The sequence below is a fragment of the Pteronotus mesoamericanus genome, unplaced genomic scaffold (genome assembly GCF_021234165.1).
Source record: "Pteronotus mesoamericanus isolate MK-2021 breed Mesoamerican mustached bat unplaced genomic scaffold, CSHL_Meso_final scaffold_507, whole genome shotgun sequence".
NCBI classification, from domain to species: domain Eukaryota; kingdom Metazoa; phylum Chordata; class Mammalia; order Chiroptera; family Mormoopidae; genus Pteronotus; species Pteronotus mesoamericanus.
In genome coordinates, this window is record NW_026555319.1 from 13,526,620 (window position 1) to 13,547,156 (window position 20,537).

At 51.7% G+C, this 20,537-nt stretch overlaps 1 protein-coding gene across 1 annotated transcript in view; it reads right to left on the bottom strand.

The window, feature by feature from the left end:
- Window positions 1-331: 331 nt before the first annotated feature.
- TPST2 (tyrosylprotein sulfotransferase 2) overlaps window positions 332-20,537 on the bottom strand; it is a 43,999-nt gene continuing 23,793 nt past the window's right edge. Inside the window, exons 2-6 of the mRNA XM_054593985.1 lie at window positions 12,108-13,013; window positions 8,927-9,125; window positions 6,077-6,127; window positions 3,124-3,172; window positions 332-746 (exon numbers count right to left, since the gene is read on the bottom strand). Of these exons, the coding sequence (XP_054449960.1) occupies window positions 3,131-3,172; window positions 6,077-6,127; window positions 8,927-9,125; window positions 12,108-12,949 (1,134 nt within the window). The 5' untranslated portion in view covers window positions 12,950-13,013 and the 3' untranslated portion in view covers window positions 332-746; window positions 3,124-3,130. The remainder of the gene's footprint in view (window positions 747-3,123; window positions 3,173-6,076; window positions 6,128-8,926; window positions 9,126-12,107; window positions 13,014-20,537) is intronic.

Below are 20,537 nucleotides of genomic sequence, written 5' to 3' on the forward strand. Positions count from 1 at the left end.
GCCTTTGCTGATTTTAATCTGTATCCTTTTGCTGCAGTGAACCATAAACATGAGTCTAATGGGCTTTCCTGAGTTCTGTGAGTCCTTCTGGCAGATCACTGAACCTGAGGGTGCCCTTGGGGACCCCAGACACAGGCTAGAGCTGTGCCTTGCACGGACCCATTCTCCAGCCTTTGCTTGCCATCAGTCCACCCGACAAAATTCAAAATGCAAAAACAGGATCTGTTCACTCTGTAAAGAAAGGCACAGACAAATGAGTCTCTGTTCACTTTAGTCAATAATATATTTTTTTTCTTTGTGAAATTGAGAACTGAGGAGGAATCAAAGAAAGCCTCATATATTAAATTTTTAAATAGATCCTTTGAATTCAAAAATAAGAGTCAATAGGAGAGGCACAGGTGGTGGGCCTTGTCCCAGCAAGCAAAGCCACCAAGGCAGTCCTGCCAATGAAGGAGGGTGGCAAATTCACTTCTTAAAAAAAAAGAAAAGTTCTCGAGGGGAAAAATATAAAATACTTAAGTTTCAAAGGCCTGACTACTTCCACACTCTTCATTCTCTATCCCAGAGTGTCCGAAGACAGAGTGTTTCAAGAGAAGTTCTCAATGATTCAGGCTTTGCAAACATATGCAAATACATTCCTCGTGAGCAGTCCCGTAACAGCAAGCAATATGCTTGGATTAGAGGTCCGATTTCCACTCCAATGCAAAGTTTCTTCCCTTCTTGGCAACAAAGCCACTTGCAGAGATCTGAAAGTCAGGGAGAAAAGCATGTTAGGCCCAGAGTAACAATTCTGAAATAAATAGATTGTTTATATTTATATTTGTGATTGCAGAGTATATGGGCTTCATGCAGTTGCATGAGATGTGAGGTTATATCTATGCATCCCAATGGCCAGAGAGAATTTAAGTTATATTTCTTGGGTTCTTCCTCACATCTCAACCTGCACCCACCTCAAAGACACACTTTTCTTACTGATGAAGAGCAAGTGGCAGTGATGGTGTGGCAAATGCCAATGAATGTCTGGGGGCAAGGGAAGGATTAGCATTTCTTCAAGTTCCATACTGCGGCAGGGAATGAATGTGCTGTACTCCTTATATTGGTCCAACTAGCCAAAGAACAGCGCTAAAAGGAACTGTACCAACAAAGTAAGCTTACAAAAGAATTCATCTAAAACTACCCATGCTGCTCTTCGTAAGTGTTAAACCCAGCTTGTTACTCGAACCTGATTTTTTTCTCTCAAAGTTAGAGCTTGTGTGTACAAAGTTTTTTTCTTACTATCCTTTACAGTTCAGCAGTTTCCATTGCTGTGTGAACCTACGAAGCAGCCTGACCTCTAGACCCCAGGAGTTCAGCTGATAAGAAATCAGGTGGCCGCCTCAAGGACGCTGACTATAGATGTGTATGAGGACCAGCAAAGACACTGCCCACACGTCCACAGCCCCCTCGCCCTGGTTCTTTGGGTCTGCTCTCCCTCTCCTTCCTGATAAAACCCCCTGCCTGCTCTGAGTTGTTAAGATGGCCTTTGGGACAAGAGTCCCCCATCTTCTGAAGTGACTGGCACTTGAACAAACCGCTTTCCTTCTCACCAGCACGTGTTTCATGAGTTTGGCTTTCATTGCAGCAGAACCTGTGTTCGGTGACGATACCAGGAATTAACTAACGCGCCCTCTATGTGGAATCTCACTCAAACAGTAAGGCAAGAAATGCATCTGGCTTTTGGCAGGGAGAACATTCAGAATTCTACTAATAAATATGCAGAAACAGAGCAAGGGAAATAGAGGAAGAGAGAAGTACAGAGAAATCCTGTTTTCCATGTGAGGGTTCTTTTCTTTGGAATTAATAGAACTCCAGGATCTTAGCACAGTTTAGGATGGGAACCCTGGTGGCCCTGGACAGATAGGTCAGTTGGTTACAGCATCATCTCGATATGCCAAGGCTGTGGGTTCCATCCCCGATCAAGGCATATGTAAGAATCAACCCATGAATGCATAAAGAAGTGGAACAACAAATCAATGTTTCTCTCTCCCTCCCTTTCTCTTTAAAAGTCAATTTATTAAAAAGTATACTCTTTCCTAAGATGAGAACCCTGGTAATGATAGGGACTGAGTGTCCCCAGCCTTGCAGGCTGATGCAAAGTCGATTTCTTTTTCTAAATGAAAAAATTTGCCGATTATTTAAAAATAAGGAGACTAAAACTAGAGTGTGGGCCAGAAGCTCTGTTTCCATGTAAAGGACTAGGGGGACTATCTTGCACATCAGTGTCCCCGAACCTGATCGGAGAGGCTGGGGCACATAAGGAAGAGAGTCAGTCACTGGCTCTTCACCGCCCGAGTCCACGGCCAGGCCACAGTCCTCCCCCGGGGGGCTCCCTCCCTCTCACGACCACCCCGGGGGTGGAAAACGGAGGCTTCAGTCACACCTGGTGTGAGTCCTTAATTCGTTGACTTCAGTTCAAATCCAAGTTCAGAGCCCGTCCCACTACCCCTTAGCAAAGTATGGGTGCGTTAATATGCACTGAAAACCATTTGTTAAAAGCAGACTCCGGAGGAGATGACTTCGGCGGGGAATCCTGCCATTTGGTGACTGTCTGCCTCGGGCAACTCAAAGGCCTTCTCCGGGCTGGTTTTCTCCTCCATAAAATGGGACCGTTGTGCCACCCGCCCGCCTCCCAGGGACGCGTAGGGTTAAAATGAGCAGCTCGGGGGAGCATTTGGCCCAATGCTACAGGGGTTATTCTTAGACCAGAAGTGCTTGTGGCTATTATTAGAACATTAATTGCTTTGGGCCAAACCCATAGCTGTTTATAGAAGCTGGACTAGCAGACGGCATTCTGTGCAGAAAATGGTTCTGGGATCCACCATCACAGGGGTCCTCGGTGGGCCCTCCCTAACGCCAGACAAACCTCTTCCTGCTTGGCTCAGCATTGATCCCCGCCCCCAGCCCCTGTCCAGAGCTAGTAGACCAAGCCTTGATTCTATAAATAGCTCCCTAGTCTGTCACCATGGAAACCTCCCAGCGGACTGGGTCAGCCCACTCTGGGGGACACTCCTCCCCGGGGGGGCTCTGGAAGGACAAGCTTTTCAGAAAAGTGGTGGGAGACCCCAGCGAAGTCCATAGGCCTACCTGGAAATCATGAGTTTCCCAAGTGGGAGGAGGTGCTGTTCTGGTTCACCTGGAGGAAGACGACACAGAGGAAGGGGTCACGGCCAGGTCAGGCGCCTGGGTCTCACTGCCCTGAGGTTCACTCCTCAGCATCACAGTCAGGCGCGCACACACTCACCCATCGAATATTTACTGCACACCTACTATGTGCCAGGTGCTGGGGACATGTGAACCTGACAGACCCAATCCTATGCTCATGTAGCTTATATCCTAAGGCGGGGAAGAGACTGTTAAACAGACACACAGAAAGATCATGTCAACCCTAGGGACACAACGGGCTGGTATAAGGGGCTGTTGTTGGGGCCAATTCACACTGGCTGGCCAGGGCAGGCCTCTACAGGGGGATGATATTTCAGCTGTAGTGCAATGAAAAACATCGCATCTTTGTCCTGGGTTTCAGCCACACAGTTCCTAAAGCCCTTAGACTCTCCAAGCATCTTCTGTGCGCTAATGATAACTACGGCGGGGAGACCCAAGGGAGCCTCAGGACGGGGGGCGGGGGCTGGCCACAGAAAGACGACCGCATGGCTAAAGGGCTGGAAATTTCAGCCCCATGCCCCCCAGCCTTTGGGGAGGGGAGAGAGGCTGCAGATCGAGTTAATAACCAACCATCAATGATGGAATCAATCACACCCATTTTGTGAAGCCTCCACAGAAATCCCTAAAGGACAGGTTCAGAGAGCTTCCGGGTCGGTGAACACCGAGGTGCTGGGGGGCTGGTGCACCTGGGATGGGCATGGGCGCCCCACCCCTTCCCTAACACCTTGTCCTGTGCGTCTCTTCCATCTGGTTGCTTCTAAACTGTATTCTTTATAATAAACTGATAATCTAGGAAATGAAGTATTTTCCTGACTCCTCTAAGTTGTTCTAAAGAATTATCCAACCCGAGGAGTAAGGGTCATAGGGAACCCCCTAACGTGTAGTGCCTAGGCAGGAATGTGGGCATCCTGGGGACCCCACTGCAGCTGGCATCTCAGGTGGGGGCAGTCTACGGGACGGCGTCCTTACACTGCAGGGGCCGGTGCTATCTCTGGGGGTCGGTGTCGGGACTGAACGGAGTAATTCACTACCCACTCAGGGTCCAGAGAATCAGAGAACTGGTTGTTACTGTTCGAGAACACCCTGTAAACACAGATCTAAAAGATGAAAATGAGTCCCGCCATGCAAGATCTGGGTGGAAAAGCATTCTCGGCAGAGGGAACAGCAAAGGCCAGGAAGAGGGAGGGGATCTGGAGCCCAGGTAGCAAGCATACACTTCTGCATTAGTTGCAATTCCAGCATGTGGGCTGCTTTGTTTTGCGGGCTTTTTTCCCTTTTTTCGGTTTCACGATGACCATTTGGGATGGTTAGCTATGGTTCTGTACAATGTATGTGCCACCATTTACTTAACTGTTGCCCTACAGTCATTTCCAATTGTTGCAATATCCTGAAGGAAGTCGCGGGCACCTGGGAGGGCCGCGGAGAGCGAGGATGTGCACGGCAGCTGTCCTGGGCGAAGAGTACTCACAACGACAAAGCACATGCCCCTCCTTCAAATTTTATTCCTTAAAGAGCAGACAACAGCCCCAGGCGAGCTGGACGGCTTGAACATGCCCTGCGCTGCAGGGGGCTGGAAAGTGGTCCAACTCTTTTGTGAAACAATTTTAGCCTCGTACTTTGTCTTAAAAATATTCGGACCCTTCTACCCAATGATTCCGCTCCTTAAAAATGTATTTTAGGGAAATGAGTCAATAGAGCCCCACCCCAAACCCCTTGCCAAACAGGAGAGAGGCAAAATCAGAGCAATGTGCACATGATGTCATTCAGGATAGTTCCAAAAACTGTAAACAATCTTAGAGCAAACAGCTAAGGAATTGGTGGCACATAACAATAATGCATCCCGCGGAGTACTGTGTGGCCATCCAAAATGGCAAATGTGAGATCCGCTTTTTTATAAACAAAGCAGCTCGTACATTGGAATCACCAAGAATGCAAAAGTGCAGATTTAGGTGAGTAAAGAAAGGCAATAGGCAAAAATGAAGAGTTTCTGATTGCGGCTCATTCCCCAAGCCCCGTTTCTGTTTGTTTTCTTGGTACATCATCTTTTTGGTTAAAACAGGTAAGAAATGAGTGCTGACTAGTTCTGGAAACATTTTTTCACCGTGGCAAGAGATGGGTCTTTGATGCCCAGAACGGGAGTGTGGGCCCCTCCCCAAAGGAGGTGAGCATAAGAGCCAAGTCCCCGGGGCAAACAGACTTCTTGACTTGGATGATTAAACGGGATGGCATGGGGTGGTCTACCCCTTATTTGCCACATTAAATAAAACACACACAAATTGAAAGCACCAATTTTAGCACCGCCACTTCACTTATAAGGGGGCACTTTTGCACCAAAAGGAGGACTGCTCTGCTGTCGGCCGAGGGGCAGTTGCTGACATGACCCACGGACCGCCCCCCCTGGGACAAGGGACACCCCCGGAGGCGTGCGCCGCACGGCCGTGGGGACGTGCGAGGGGACGCAGGAGCGCATGCCTGTCTCCAGCTGCACGGACACCCTCGCAGGCACTGCCTGACCTAGCGGCTCTCATTCTTTGGTGGACTGATGAAAACTTGATGAAAACTTAGCGCTGGGTCATGTTCAGGAACTGCTGCTTTAAATAAAACTGAATTTAAGGCAAAAGACAGAAAGTTGCCACCAAGTTCCTTTCAACTGCTTTTCAGCTCGGAGACCAGGTAAAGGGAGGGGCCCAGGCAGTGGGCAGCTGAGACCTGGCTATGGCTGGTCAGACACTTACAGGGTCTCTGGCCGGACCCCCACCCCCACCCAATTTTCTCACGGGGAAGTTATCACCCATAGAAGCGAGGAGTACAAAGTTATAGAGTTAGTGGTAGAGCCAAGTAAACAGAATTCAAAATTCCCCCTGGGGTTTCTGACCTGAAAATAACCTTTCAGATTGGCTGGTGTTTTATAGTCCCCTTTCAAGACCTAAAAAAGAGGGGAAAAAAAATCACTCGCATGGAAATGTCCAAAAAATAAAATTTAGTCCATTACCTCCACACCCATCCATCCATCCACCCACCCATTTATCCTTCCTTCCTTCCATCCTTCCTCCCTCCCATCCCCCACCCCGCCCATCCAACAAATATTTATTGAGCTCCTCTTATATCCAGGCACTATTCTAAGCTCTGGAGGTACAACATTAATCAGACAATTAAAATTCTTGTTTTCCTGGAGCATCCACTTTACGGGGGGCGGCCAGATGATCCCCAAGTAACAATAAACACAAATAAGGAAGAACATCAAAACACCGGAAGTGCTACAAAGAAAGTAAAACAAGGGATGTGATCAGGAGTGACCGGGGGTCTTCTTTTGAATATTGGACAAAAAGGGCCTCTTGGGACGGGTGACCTTTGAGCTGAGACCTCAGGGACAAAGAAAACCAGCCAGGCTGAGCTCTGACGGAAAGGCATTCCAGGCAGAGGGCGCTGAGATGGGAGACAGCCCATCCGAGGCCTCCCCCGCCGCGTGACGTAGGACACAGCTCAGGCCAGCGCTGTCCGGTGGAACGTACAGTGAACAAACGATGTGATTTAAAATTTTCCAGTAGCCAATTTTCCAAAGTCAATTTTTAATAAGGAAATCAGCTAAAATTAATTTTAGTTATAGCTTTTATTTAACCAGATATATCTAAAATGTTAATATAATAATATAAAAATGACTAATGAGAAATTGTACATTTTTTTTAAATTTCTTCATTTTTAGAGAGAGGGCAAGGGAGGGAGAAAGAGAGGGAGAGAAACATCGATGTGCAAGAGATACATCAATTGGTTGCCTCTAGCCTGTGCTCAACTGGGGACCTGGTCCACAATCCAGGCAAGTACCCTGACTGGGAATTGAACTGGCGACTTTTGGTTCGCAGGCCAGCACTCAATCCACTGAACCACACCAGCCAGGGCAAGTATATATATATTTTTGTACTAGAACTTCAAAATCCAGTGTGTCTTTGACACATACAGCACTAGTCACATTTAAGGGCCATACAGGTTAGTAGGTAGCGGCTGTAAACGGATGACCCAGGTACCGACGATTTCATTAACACCGGGGTCCTTTTAATCACTGAGTTGCCGGCACCCCAGGATCCCTTACAGGAACATGGAGTGCACACAGTATACACAGGAACACATGTGTGCGTGTGCATGCGCAGACACACAGCTTCCAACAAGGGACTTAACTTTGTAGTAACATCAAAAGCACTGTAAGGACTGAACAACCGTGTGTCACTTGCCAAGGCTGTGGATGCAGAAGCCCCAGGGAGGAGGCCTCTTTGAAGAAAATGGGAAACATCTTCCATTTTAAACACACGACAGAGCTGCAAAGAGCTGATCTGACTCATTGGTGCCCATCAGAAGTTTTTACACAACACACAAGGTCAGGCCTGGCTCCAGGAGCTTCTGACCCCACAGTCGGGGGCACGGCAGGGGCCTCCACCTTGTGAAGAGACTTCAGAGGGCGGCTGCTGGACCTCAGGCTGGGAATGTGGGCTCCGGAGGGCCCAGCCTGCTGGGGCTGAGGGCCCTGTCCGGCCCCCACCGCTGCTTCTCAGAAGCACCCAGGGGCCTGACGTCAAAGTCACTTCAGGAAGATTCCTTCTCCCTTTTAATCCAGTTCATTAATTTTTTTTATTGTGAAATATAGCCTATGTACAGAAAAGTATATAAAACACTGAAATACAGTTTAAAGAATAACTATTGCTATAAAATAATAAATAAGTAACAATCACTTTTTACAATAAAAATAAATAAACCACATCCAGGTTGCAAATAACCACATGGTCAATGCGGTCTGGGTGTCTACACTGGGTCTCTGAGAATTTCCATAAATAGATGTTTGCAAAACCCACTGATGTCACAGGGAAGGGGAAGTGGGGAGACCTAAAGATGGGCTTACGTTGCACTACCCGGGCAGAGCCCTCACCACGGAGTGTGGGCCTGTTAGCACCAAATGGGGTCCCTCTCCTTGAAGCCACCGAAGGATTCCGGGAGGCTTAAAAGAGGAATGATCTTTTCTCTTTGTGACTCAACACAAGGGCCGTGACAGCGTGTGTGTAAGAGGCTGAGTGCGGCTTGTGTGAAGACTCCTGGGACTAGCAGGCCTCTTCCTCAGGCCTGGGACCCGTCTTCAAATGTGTTCTCTAACTTAGTGCCTTAAGGAAGTCAGAAGACAACACCCAGAGAAAACTAGAAGCTGTGACAGCAACATGTAAATAAGACCGTGAACTTGTGAGCTTTCTTTGACCCAGAATTAGCCTCCTTTTTTTATGCTTTCAAAACATCTAGTCAAAGTCCTTTTCCTTGACAACTTTAAGTAAGGGGAACTTAAAAAGTAACTCGAACTATCCTCAATGCACACTTGTCTAAGAAATCAATATTAGAAACCTTATGGGGGTAATAAAGGGACCAATAGTTTATTTATGCTCGGTCTCAACAAAGACTTGAAGTGCTTTATAAACAGACAAACAGCCAGGGAAATAGGGAGGAAAGAGTAAAAGAGTATAGAGAAATAAAGCAAAACTAGTGCTCAGGTGGGCCTGCGAGTCAGATTCTAGAGTGAGAGAGACGGCCGGCTTTGAGCTTCCTTGTGGCCCAAGTGAAAATGGAAATGCAAGAAGTCTTATGATTGACCATGGCCAGGGCTCAGGAAGCAGGAGACTGCTTTCTCCGACAGCTGGGGTTGGCGCCCTGCCACAGCCCAGGCACACACGTCTACGCACACACGCGAACTCACCCGGTGCGTGTTGTTGATGACAATGGGATCAGGGTTGCCGTAGTTGGGAGGGTTTGCATAGGGGTCATAGCCGAGCCGAGCCAGCATGGGGGCGATCTGGGCCATGTCCCTCACCACGTCTCCAGGGATGTGACCGGTCCACTTGGAGAGTGCTTCCAGGTTTACAGGCTTGATGACCTGGTCCGTGGATCGCTCGATCCTGGGGAGAGAGGACAGGCTGGAGGGCACCCGGGCCGACGGCGCCTGGGCAGGCTCCCTGCCCCATCACTCAGGGGCAGCAGGAAGACTGGGGGGACCTGGCTCCCAGCCAGCTCTGCCTCTATCAGCTGAGACTGTGGATGAGTGCCCTGACCTTACTGCACCTCTGCTGTACAGTGCAGGTAGCAGCATGTGACGGGAAATCGGAGGAAAGTGCTAGGCTGTGAACACTGGTGGTGCATAAATTCTGCTTTCTTGATGTGTCTGACTTTTTACAAATAGCTTTTTATTTGTGTGACTGAGGTGGATATTTTGTTTGTGGGAAATAATTATCAAACACTATTGGTAAGGCTAAGACTCCCTGTCCATCAGCTCCCTATAGGGACCCTGTCTTGGCATTCTGGAGCACATCCTTCCAACCCTTTCTCTGTGCTTTAAATAGTAGAGAAGCTAAGAGCTGACTCAGGAGCCAGAATGTCTGGGAGCAAATGCCAGGTGTACTAACACCAGCTGTGTGGCCTTGGAAGAGTTACTGTACCTCTCTGGGCCTCAGTTTCCGCCTCTATGAATGGGAATAATGTTAGCACTCACCTCATCGGTTGGGCTGTTGCAGGGAGTAAATGAGTTAATAATAGAACAGTATATGGTAGATTGGTGTTAGCTTTCTCTCTCTCCTTCCCTCCCCCACTCCCACACAGAAAATCTATAGTTCTGTCTATAGTTTCTAAAACAAAAATGATATGCTCTATGCATTGGTAACTATTTTTTTCCTATTCAACACATTCTTTTTTCCAGCTGTGTAGCATTCCTGCATAGTTTGTTTTTCCATTTCTGGACATTGAGGTTGTTTTTAATTTTTTACTGTAATCATGGAACAACCATCACCTTTCTTGCCCCCTTCTTGTGCCTGTGCCTGGCTGACCCAGCCATCCGCATCATGAAGAGCCTACCAGGCATACGCCAGGGGCCTTGCAGGAGGAATGGCCTTTTTCTAGGTACTTCCATCCCAACTAAGAGATAACTTGGGGGAAAAGAACAGAATCAAAAAGATGGAGCGAAAGGAAGACAGGACCGAGCGTGAGGACCGGGGAGGGTAGGCGAGTGTGGACAGGTGGGAACTGCGTGGACGGGGAGCCTGCAGACCTGGACTTAAATCTCAACTCTAGCCAATGTGTCAAAAATCTCAAACACATGCACGGGCTCGGCCACAACCCTTGTATCTCCAGGACAGAAATAGCATAGATGCATCTCACAACATGAATGGGCTTGATATGGAGCAACAAAACCAGAAATAACCCACACCCACAAACAGGGGACGGTACTAGAGCAGAGTGACCCCGTGGTGGAGCACTGCGCGGCCACCCGACACGACGGGGCGAGGGAGTGCCGGCAGCCGGGGCGCGCGGGCCCAGGTACAACGTGGGAAAGGTTACAGAGGAACACGTTCAGGAGGGTTCTGGTTTTGTCAGTACCCCCGACAAAGGACCAGCAGGCCATATATCAAAATCTGGGGGGTGGAACTGTGGGTTTTGTTTCTTGTTTTGTGTGTTTTTTCCACTTCCCAACAATAAAGATGTATTCCTTTGGTAATCGGATGTGTTGTCCTGAGAATTTACAAAATCCCAGGTACAGCACCCACTGGCCAGAGTGAGGCGCCCCTCTGGGCTCAGGAGCTCTTGGGGATGGAGCCTGGCAGGAGCCGGCTGTGAAAGAAACAGGGAGGCGGGTCCCGGGAAGGGCCACCCCCTCACTGGGTTCTCCAGGATGCTCCGGCCTGACTAGGACGGAGACCAGAGACGCGGAGCTGGCTCCCTCACCCTGCCCACTTCCAGTGCTCTGGGCCCCAGGAGGGGGATGGCCTCCCGGAGGAGGAAGGCAGGAAGCACGGGGCAGAAGGAGGGCGGAAGAGCTTGAGAGCACACACTCTGGAGTCCAACAGACCTGGGCTCAAACCCCAGCATCACACGCTGCTAGCTGTGCGGCCTTAGGCCAGCAGCTTCTCCTCTCTGAGATTCAGTTTCTTCGTCTGTAAAGGGGGATAAGCAAAGTTCCTATGTTTTCAGGTTGCTGTGGGGATTAAAGGAATAATGTTTGTTGGGGGCTTAATCCAATGCTTGCCACATGTAGCCGGCCCTTATTAAGTGGTAGTGATGGTGAGGATGATGAGTATTCCAATGAAAGCAGTGTCAACACCAACAATGATAATAATAGTAGCTCCCAACATGTATTACCCTATTTGATACTCACAGGTGTCTAGTATCTATAGGGTAGACTATAGCCCCGTTACAGATGAGGAAATGGAGGCAGAGAGGTCGAGTCACTTGTTCAAGGTCACAAAGCTAGGAGGCAGAGAGGTCGAGTCACTTGTTCAAGGTCACAAAGCTAGGAAGTGGCTGAGCCGGGATTCAAAGCCAGAGAGCCGTGTGTGCGTGCGTGCGCGTGTGTGTGTGTTTCAAAGCCGGGGTGTGTGTGTGTGTGTGTGTGTGTGTGTGTGTGTGTGTGTGTGTTGTTTTTAAGACCGGTTCCAGAATCTCTGTGTTGTGTTTTTGTTTTTTTGTTTGTTTTTTATTTCTAGAGGAGAAGGGACAGAGACAGAGAGGGAGAGAAACATCAGTGTGTGGTAGCCTCTCACACACCCCTACTGGGGTCCTGGCCCACGACCCAGGCACGTGCCCTGACTGGGAATCGAACTGGTGACCCCTTGCTTCACTGGCTGGCACTCAATCCACTGAGCCACACCAACCATGGCCAGACTCTGTGTTCCTAACCTGCATCACTAAAGCTTTCCTGCGAAGCATATTTGAAATTTGCTGATTCTGTCGGAAAAGAGGGATTGCCCTGCTCTTTTTGGACAATGAATCTGAGCCTCAGAGTGGTACAGTGACTTGCGCAATGCCACCCAGCTCAGGGAGCCCATCTTTCCACCGAGTGCCCCCCACCCCAGGGCCAGGGATCTGGGAGGACCGTCAGGCGGCTCACTCACTTGGACAAGGAGACGCCACCAGGCTTGCCAATGAGGTCCTCGTGGTGCAGGACGGCGTCGCTCCAGGCGATGCCGAGGAAGTCGAGGATGAGCTTGAGGGAGCGCCTGGGGTGCAGCACCAGCTGCTCGTAGTACACGGGAAGGCACTTGTCCTTGCCCACCTCCATGCACTGTGCATACATCACCTCGATGGCCTTGTTCCACTTGGTGAGGCAGTCGCGGTAGCTGCTGAGGTCAAAGCCCGCGATGGTGACCTTCCGAGTGATCATGGAGTGCACCGAGGCCCGGCCGTCCCGCACCATCAGCAGGAACTTGGAGTTGGGGAACAGGCGCGACAGGTAGACGGAGGACTTGAGTGTGAAGGGGTCCTTGTTGCAGAGGACGCGGGCCGGCTCGCCGTGCTTGGCGATCACCTCCAGGATGAAGGCCTGCATGGCGGCGTCCAGCACCTCGTCCGTCACGCCTGCCTCATCCAGCCGCTGCTTCTCCTTGCTGGACTTGGACCAGGCCTGGCGCATGGCCAGCACGCGGGGGATGATGCGGGTCTCCTCGCCGCAGCGCACTTCAGGGTGGGCGTCCAGCATGGCGCGCATGAGCGTGGTGCCGCTGCGGGGCACGCCGCCCACGAAGATGAGCGGCATGGCCTTGCCGTAGCGGTACTCCACGTGGTCCATGCCCATCATCACCAGGTCCTCCTGCTCCGGCCGCATGGTGCGCCGCGGGCTCTGCAGGCCCGCCAGCGCCGCCCGGCACTCCAGCACCTGCTGCCCCAGCTGGACCGCCAGGACCAGGGCCAGGGCGCAGGCGGCTACCAGCAGCGCCCTCCGCACCGACAGGCGCATGCTGGGCCTGGGGTGGGGGGCCTGCTTCAGCAACAGGTCAGCGGGAGGCCCACCGGGCTCACATCTGGGGAGAGAGGGACAGGCGTGGTCAGGGAGCCTGCCAGCAGCTGGCCCTGCGCCATACAGACCCCTATGACAGCAAATGTGCGGACAGTGACCGTCACAGCAGGGCACTTGTTCACCAGGCCAGGCACCTCGTCTACCTGATCTCACCAGGTCCTCCAACCACCCTAGGGGGGGCCACTCACCCGGATGAGGGGTCCACTTACTGAGGGGTAAGTGCTGTCATCACCCATCAGTCTGGGGCCTGACAGCCTGGGTTCAAATCCCTTCTCACCGCTCTCTGCCTGTGGGACTTTGCCCAGTTCCTTAACCGCTCAACACCTCAGTTCCCTCCTCTGATCAATGGAGGAAGTAATTATTTTTAAATTGACAATCAAAATGTGGGCAATAATAATGCACTAGAAAATCACAGTCCAGCAGCACATCGTTTCCCCGCGGGATTTTTGCCTGTTTTGTTCAGGGCCGTCTCCCAGCTCCTAGCACAGTGACTGGCACTTAGTAGGTGTGTAGTAAATATTTACGGAATGTACGTTGGTTGAATGAGCACAGACTAACTGCTGTGAAATGATCGCTGTGGAGAGAAGAGGAAACTGAGGCCCGGAGAGGTTGCTCCTAGGCGCCCAGCTGGGAAGCGGCCAAGCTGGGGTCCAGGCTGGGACCCAGGCCAGCCCACAGCAGCATCTGCTCTGAAGGAACACACTCGGCCTCGGTCCGAGACACTTTTCAGGAGACGGTGCAGAACATCCCGGTCTGGGCTGCTTCCAGAACCCCCGCCCATTCAGTCTTCATTCAGTAAATGCTTACAAAACACGGAAGGGTGCCAGGCACTGCGGTCAGAGCTGGGGACAGGAGAGCAGGTGAGGCAGCTGGGCCTCTGGCCTCAAGGAGCTCATGTCCTAGCAGGGGATGCAAACGGTACACTGACTATGGTGAGACCATGGTAACGGCTTGCAAAGAAATGAGCTGCACACCACGAGAGGGATCAAGTCGGAACGCAGGAGGGAGGTCAGGCAGGGAGGGCCTCCCGGAGGAGGTGACAAACAAGCCAAGACCTGGATGAGAGGAGCTGGCCATGTGAAGATGTGTGGGAAGGGCGCTCCAGGAGGAGCAAATGGTGCAAAGACCCCAAAATGGGAGAGGAGCAGGGTGTTCAAGAGGCTTAAAGGAGGCTTCTGGGGCCAAAGCGGGGTGCCAGGCAGATCCTTGGGGGACGGGGGCAGTCCCTGCAAAGACAGCCTGTGGACAGAGAACGGAGGCAGGGAGGCCAGTCTGGAGGCTCCTGCTGGTGTCCTGGAACTGGGGTGGGGGTGACGTGGAAATGGGGGGAGGGTGTAACCTAGGACAGGAACTATAACCCTGACCCTAGGACGCTCCCCACCCCTCCCAGGCAATACAATAAACCTGATCGGACTTCAGTGGCGATTCTTTAGATAGGGCTTGGAAAAGTAGGGCCCACCCAGCCCAGCCACTCCCTTCTCTGGTCACATCAGATGACAGATCGGCCCCCGCCCCCTAGTTTACCCTCAAGGCCCTTCAACTGTGCAACCGCAGCCAATATAGGAGATGCAGGCGCAGAGGCCGGACACTCAGCCAACCTCCGTCCACACCAGCCCTTCCCTGCCTCGCCCCTGCAGTGGTTCTGAGACTTCGTTTCCTCTCCCATCTCTTTCCAGAATCCAAGCCTGGGCTTGAGGTCCCTGGGCATTCAAGGAGTCAGGCAGACCTGGGGTCAAATCCCAGCTCTGCCACTTCCTGTTTGGCTGTGTGAGCCTGGGCAACGGACTTTACTTCCCTGAACCTCATCTGTAAAATGATGAGTTTCCTAAGAGTGTCAACATCAACAATTAATCATAAACATCAAATGACCACCTAAGAACTTAAGAATGCGCTCAGCACACAGGAAACATTAGAAGGAATATGAGCAGTTTCTACCATGATAATTGGTCATTCATTTATTCTAACATTTAATGAGCACCTACTGTGTGCCAGGAACTGGGCTATGAAGCTAAGAGACACAGTCTCAGCCCCCCAAGTCCATGCACACCGTGGACCAATACCTGGGAGGAGGTGATGGGTTCTCCTGAGTAAGTGAGGGAAGGCTTCCTGCAGGAGGCAGCCCTCGTGCTAAGTTCTGAATAGTGAGCAGGTGAAGTTTTGAACAGCCAGGTAGAAAAGAGAGAAAAGAGCGTGCCTGGCAAAGTCCCACAGGGCTGGGGAGCGGCCAGCAGCCTGGGGACCAGTCCGGTATGGAGGGGAGGAGGAGGGGAGACAGCATTCCTCTTTGCACATCTGATTCAGCCAAAACCACCCAAGGGCCAATCCACCCTTAAGGGCCCGTCTGCCTGGTGCCCTCCAGGTCACAGCAAATGGAAAATAGACACCAAAGCCCTGGGCCTGGGGCCTTAAATTAGCATAATCACCCTTTCTTCCCGACTGCTGAGAGGCCCTAGCATTTCCTGGCCACGTGGCTTAGGGAGAGTCACTTCCTCCAGCTAAGCCACAGTTTCCTCCCCAGCAAAGAGGTGGGTGGGTCCACTGACCTCAGAGGTGCTGGGAGGGTTCTAGAAGGGACTGACACAGCAAGGGTGAGTCTCTTCCTGGGGTCACTGGCCTCTGAGTGTCGGAAAATAGCTCTGGACCCTCTCCCCAGAAACTCGCTGCTGACAATGTTCGGGCTCATAGGTACCCCGAGATCAGGATCTGAGATGGGGAAATCTAATTCCAGGGTTACTTTTGGCAGGGGGTGGGGTGGGAAAGGACACCAAGCCACTCAGAAATCACGGCGGGGGGCAGGGGGGTCCCTCAGCTTCATCAGGTGCCCACTGAGATTCTCTCCTTACACCTGAACCTAGAATTGTGCTGCTTATTATTCTTACTTCCGAGTCCATACTCCTGGGGAACTGTCAGTCACACTTTAGCTTGAATTAGCATAATTGCCTTTTCTTCCTGAAACTTAGTGGGGAAGGAGAGAACTGAGTTTTGAGGGAACAGATGCCGATGGGGGGGGCAAGGGCGCATGCAGAGAAAGGGAAAAAGGGTGATAATTTGGGAAAGTTCTTTCCAGGAAGGAAAGGTATAGTGTGCACATTACTGTGTTTGTGTGCATGAGTCTGTATACAGTAGTCCCTATATCCCGAGAGATACACTCCAAGACCCCCCGCAGATGCCTGAAACTGTGGATAGTACCAAACACTGTACATACTCTGTGTTTTCCTATTCAAACACACCTATGAAAACTTTAAACTACTTTTGCACTTGGGCCATTACTAAGCACAAAAAGGGGTCCGTGAACACCAGCACTGTGACAATGCGACACTCGCTTTCTGATACCCGGGGTGGCCACTGACAGGCAGGGAGCACAGGCCGCCTGGAGCTGGGCAGGGGGCCAGGGATTTCATCACGCTACTCAGAACGGTATGCTCTTCAAAACCTATGACTTATTCCTGGAACCTTCCTAGACAACATTTTTGGACCACGGCCGACCACAGGTCACTGAAATCACAAAAAGTGAAACCACGGATGGGCGGCCACTACTGTCCTTTCAAGCTTCTTTGGGGTTGGATGTGATTTGGATACTAAAGGCCACGGGGAAAGCTGCTGGAAGAAGGGATGGGCGGAATAAAAATTGTTACCCACCCTCCAGTTTTGCTTAATACTGGGCATTCATTTGGCCACAGCACTTTCAAACAAAGCTCCTGAGTTTTCTGTTTTTTACACATACTGCGCACGTACTGTGCTAAAGCTTTTTCCGTGTCCTCCGACAGGCCCCTCTGACCTCCGGGGCAGGCACTCCTCATGCCAGCGGCTCAGCGAGAAGCAGCCACCTGCTCAGTGTCCCCTGGCCAGAGGGACCAGGCCGAGGACAGGCCCCAGAAAGAGGCCCATCGCTGCCACCGGAGCAAAACAGCTCAAAGCAGGCAGGTCAGACATGAGCAAGAGACAGCAAAGACCTGGAGGGTGGCTTGAGAAGCAAAAGCAGGGTGACTTGGCAGGTGGTAACCGCAACGCAGAGGGCAGCTTCCTGGGCACCCGGACCCGCTCCTGGAGGGGCCAGAGGGTGCAACTCAGGAACCTGGGCCTGTCCTCCACCGACCCCCCAGAGGGCTCCCTCGAAGGAGGTGTCCTGGCATCCTGGCAGTGAGGAGGGTGGGGAAGAGCCTCAGACTTAAGGCCCCACAGATCCAGGTTCAAATCTTGTTTCTGCCTCTTGCCAGCTGGTGACTGGGCAAGGAACTTCATTATTCTTAACTTCTACTTTCTTCTCCAAAAATAAAAAGAGATAATAATAACCTTTTCTCAAGGAGCTATCAGGAGGTTCAGGGAAGTGCTGAGCAAACACACCATAAGCACTAGCACTGGTAAAAGGGGGCACAGAGGGTTTGGGGCCTGGCACTGCCCGGAGGGTTGCTGAACCACCCAACAATGGAGGCCAGGGCTGTGCAGGTGACCGGGCCTAGAGACTCTGGGGGGCTTTGGCTGCCCTCACCTCCTCCAGGCACGGTCAGCCCTGGACTCCAGCCCCAGTGACCGCTCACCAAGGCCGTCTGCCCGTTGAGTCCTGCAGAGCGGAGGGGATGCTGCATCAGGAGCGGGTGCCATGGAGAGGGCCCGGGACCCTCATAGGAGCCCGGGGGCATGTTGGGCTCCCCAAGGGCACCCAACAGTGACTTTGGGGGAAAAAGGACTCTGGGGGACGAGGTGCAGTGCAGTGGAGACCATCTCAGCTCAAGATGTCACAGCTGGGGTCTGACCCCACCCGCTCCTGCAGGGAACGAACTGGCCCACCTCTCGGGGTGTGAGCTGCGAACCCGAGCTCCCTGCTCTCCGTCCACCCATTTTACTGACAGCGCAACTGAGGCTCACGAAGGGAAGTCACTCCACACAATCCCACCCCAAGTCTGACGCCCAACCTCCCTCCTCTGGGTCTGCCATTCCAGGAGGCGAGGGCAGTTAAGGACAAAGCCTGGAGTTGGATGGCTCCCTAGCTACAGCCTGTCATTCCTCTGAGCCTCGGTTTTCCCCTTCTGTAAAATGGGCTGTGGAGAGGTTTCAGTAAGAAATAGCAGTAAGTGCTCAGAAATCTCACCTATTGTTTCATTTGAGCCACGGCGGAGATCAAGTGGGTGCCGTTCTCTGTCCTCTCTCCCTTCCTGGTCCCTGGTTCCTTGCTTCTGTACAGTTTTTTTTTTTTTCTTTTGATCCTTAAACACCAGCCCAATTAGTGCATCTCATCCCGGATGGTGAAGGGTTCCCAGGTGCAACCACAGCCACCTGCCCCCAGCTTCTGAGCCACAGAACAGTACACAGGCCGGGCACTCCCGGGCAGGGTGGCCAATGGGGGCAGGCCTGCCTCGGAACAAATACAACCAATCAGGGACCAGGCACTTGAAGCTCTTCCAGAGGGAGGTGGCGGGAGGGAGGCGGGATGGCTCGGGCCCAGCTGCCTCCAGGCAGCCCTTGAGGTGCCAGGGAGCTGGAGAGGCCGGCCCGTCGGCAGCCCCCTCTACCACGGGGCGCCGTGCACGGCTGGAGACAGGATGCCCAGGGCCTCCAGTCACTTAGAGCTGCATGTCCAAAGGGGGGCACTAGCCACTCATAGGTGTTTAAAGTAAAGACAAGGAAAGGAAATTTAAACTTCAGCTTCTCATTTGTGCTGGCCACAGGCTGAGTGTCCGTATCCGCGTGCCGGCCAGGGCTGCTGTCCCGGACACTGCAGATCTAGAATGGGGTGAGCGAACGGTGGCCCTCAGGCCGCGGCCCACCCTGGGCCCATGTTTGTATGGCCTGGGAGCTAACAATGGCTTTTACATTTTTCTTTAAGGGAAAGAGGAGGAGGAGGAGGAGGGGGAGAGGAGAGAGAAAAGCAACACTGAAAACTATGTGCTGCCCAAAACCTGAAATGCTATGTGGACATTTACAGAAAAAGTCCGTGGAGCCTGGTCTGGGACGTTCTCCATCATTTGCACAAAGTCCTGCCGGACAGCGCTGACTTCGAAAGCAAGTGAGAGGCATGGGGAGGGTCCATGAGCCCTCTTTGTCTTACAGGAGAAACACTAGCACTTATTATGCTCCGCTGTATATTTAATACCAGGCCAAGGGCTTTTGATGTTCCGGCTTGTTTCATCTTCACAAGAGCCCAGTGGTGGGTGGGTGAGAACCCCGGTTCTGATTCACGGCTGACGAAGGCCCATGGGCGTGCCAGGCAAGCCTTTGCTAAAATGTGGGTGCCAAATCAAACAAAATAACCAGCAAATATCAACCACAGGTGAAAAAAAACACAGACAAGAAGGAAACAGACTCAAAACGCCACCAGGGGTGATGTGCCCGTGGTAGACGATTTTTCTCCTGAAAGCAAACTTTCTTGGTGTTGTTAGAGCGTCTTTGTATATAATAATAAAATCATAGTATTTTAAAAACTGATAGTAAGGGGCCAGGTGGCTTGGGCTCCAATCCAAGCTCCCCCAGTCACTGGCTGTGCACCCTTAGCTGGTCACTTACCCTCTCTGAGCCTCAGCTTCTCGTGTATAAAATGGAGGTGCTAACAACGCACCAGGGGCACCCGGGCCCTTGGAGCGCGGCCGCTGTGAACAATGAACCTGTCTCACAGAGGAGCTGGGAGATGTAAATAACTTAGGACGTGTTTGAGCACCGCCTGGCACACAGGGAGTGGCATTCACATGCTGGCTTTCATTTTCTAATTTCATCCTCTGCAGAAACTTTGAAAAATTTTTTCCCATTGATTTTTAGAGACAGACAGACAGATAGAGAGAAGGAGAAACATCAATTTGTCGTTCCACTCATATACACATTCATTGGTTGACTCCTGTATGTATGTGCCCTGATCGAGGATCAAACCCACAACCTTGGCACATCGCAAAGAGGCTCTGACCCACTGAGCTGCACAGCCAGGGCTCTGGGGAAACTTTTAAGGTGGAGATTTTTATTTCCATCTGATTGGTTGAGGAGACTGAAGCTCTGAAAGCTGGAGTGGTTAGAAGCGCCACAACTAGTAAGAGGAGAGGCCAGTTTCCAAATCTGCTCTGTCCCCAAGGCCATCTCTGTGGCATCGTGTCATGGAAGCTCATAAAAATGGGCCCAGCAGGAAGGGACGGGAGGCAGCCTTGCTCGCTCTCTCCACAACCAGGGGCTGCCCTGGTGGGGAAGGGACAGAGAGCTGTTCAAGCTTCAAGATCCCTTTAGACTCAGATTCATTCATGCCGCAAATGTCTACTGAGAGCCTACTATGTGCCAGGCACTGATCAAGCTGCAGGACACATCAAGAGCAGCAGGCGAGGGCCCTGCCCTCCTGGAGCTTGCATTCTCGTGGGAAGCAAAAATCCAGCGTGTAAAACAGAAATTACACTTGCGACACATGTTCAGAGGGAAATGCCCCTGGCGGGAGGGGAAGCCATGCCACAGAGGGTCACAGAATGAGGTGACATTCACACTGATACCACATTAATTTAGGTTCCAACTCATTTGAACTTTCCAACTCAGCAGGCCTTCTCTAAGCTCAGCTGATCAA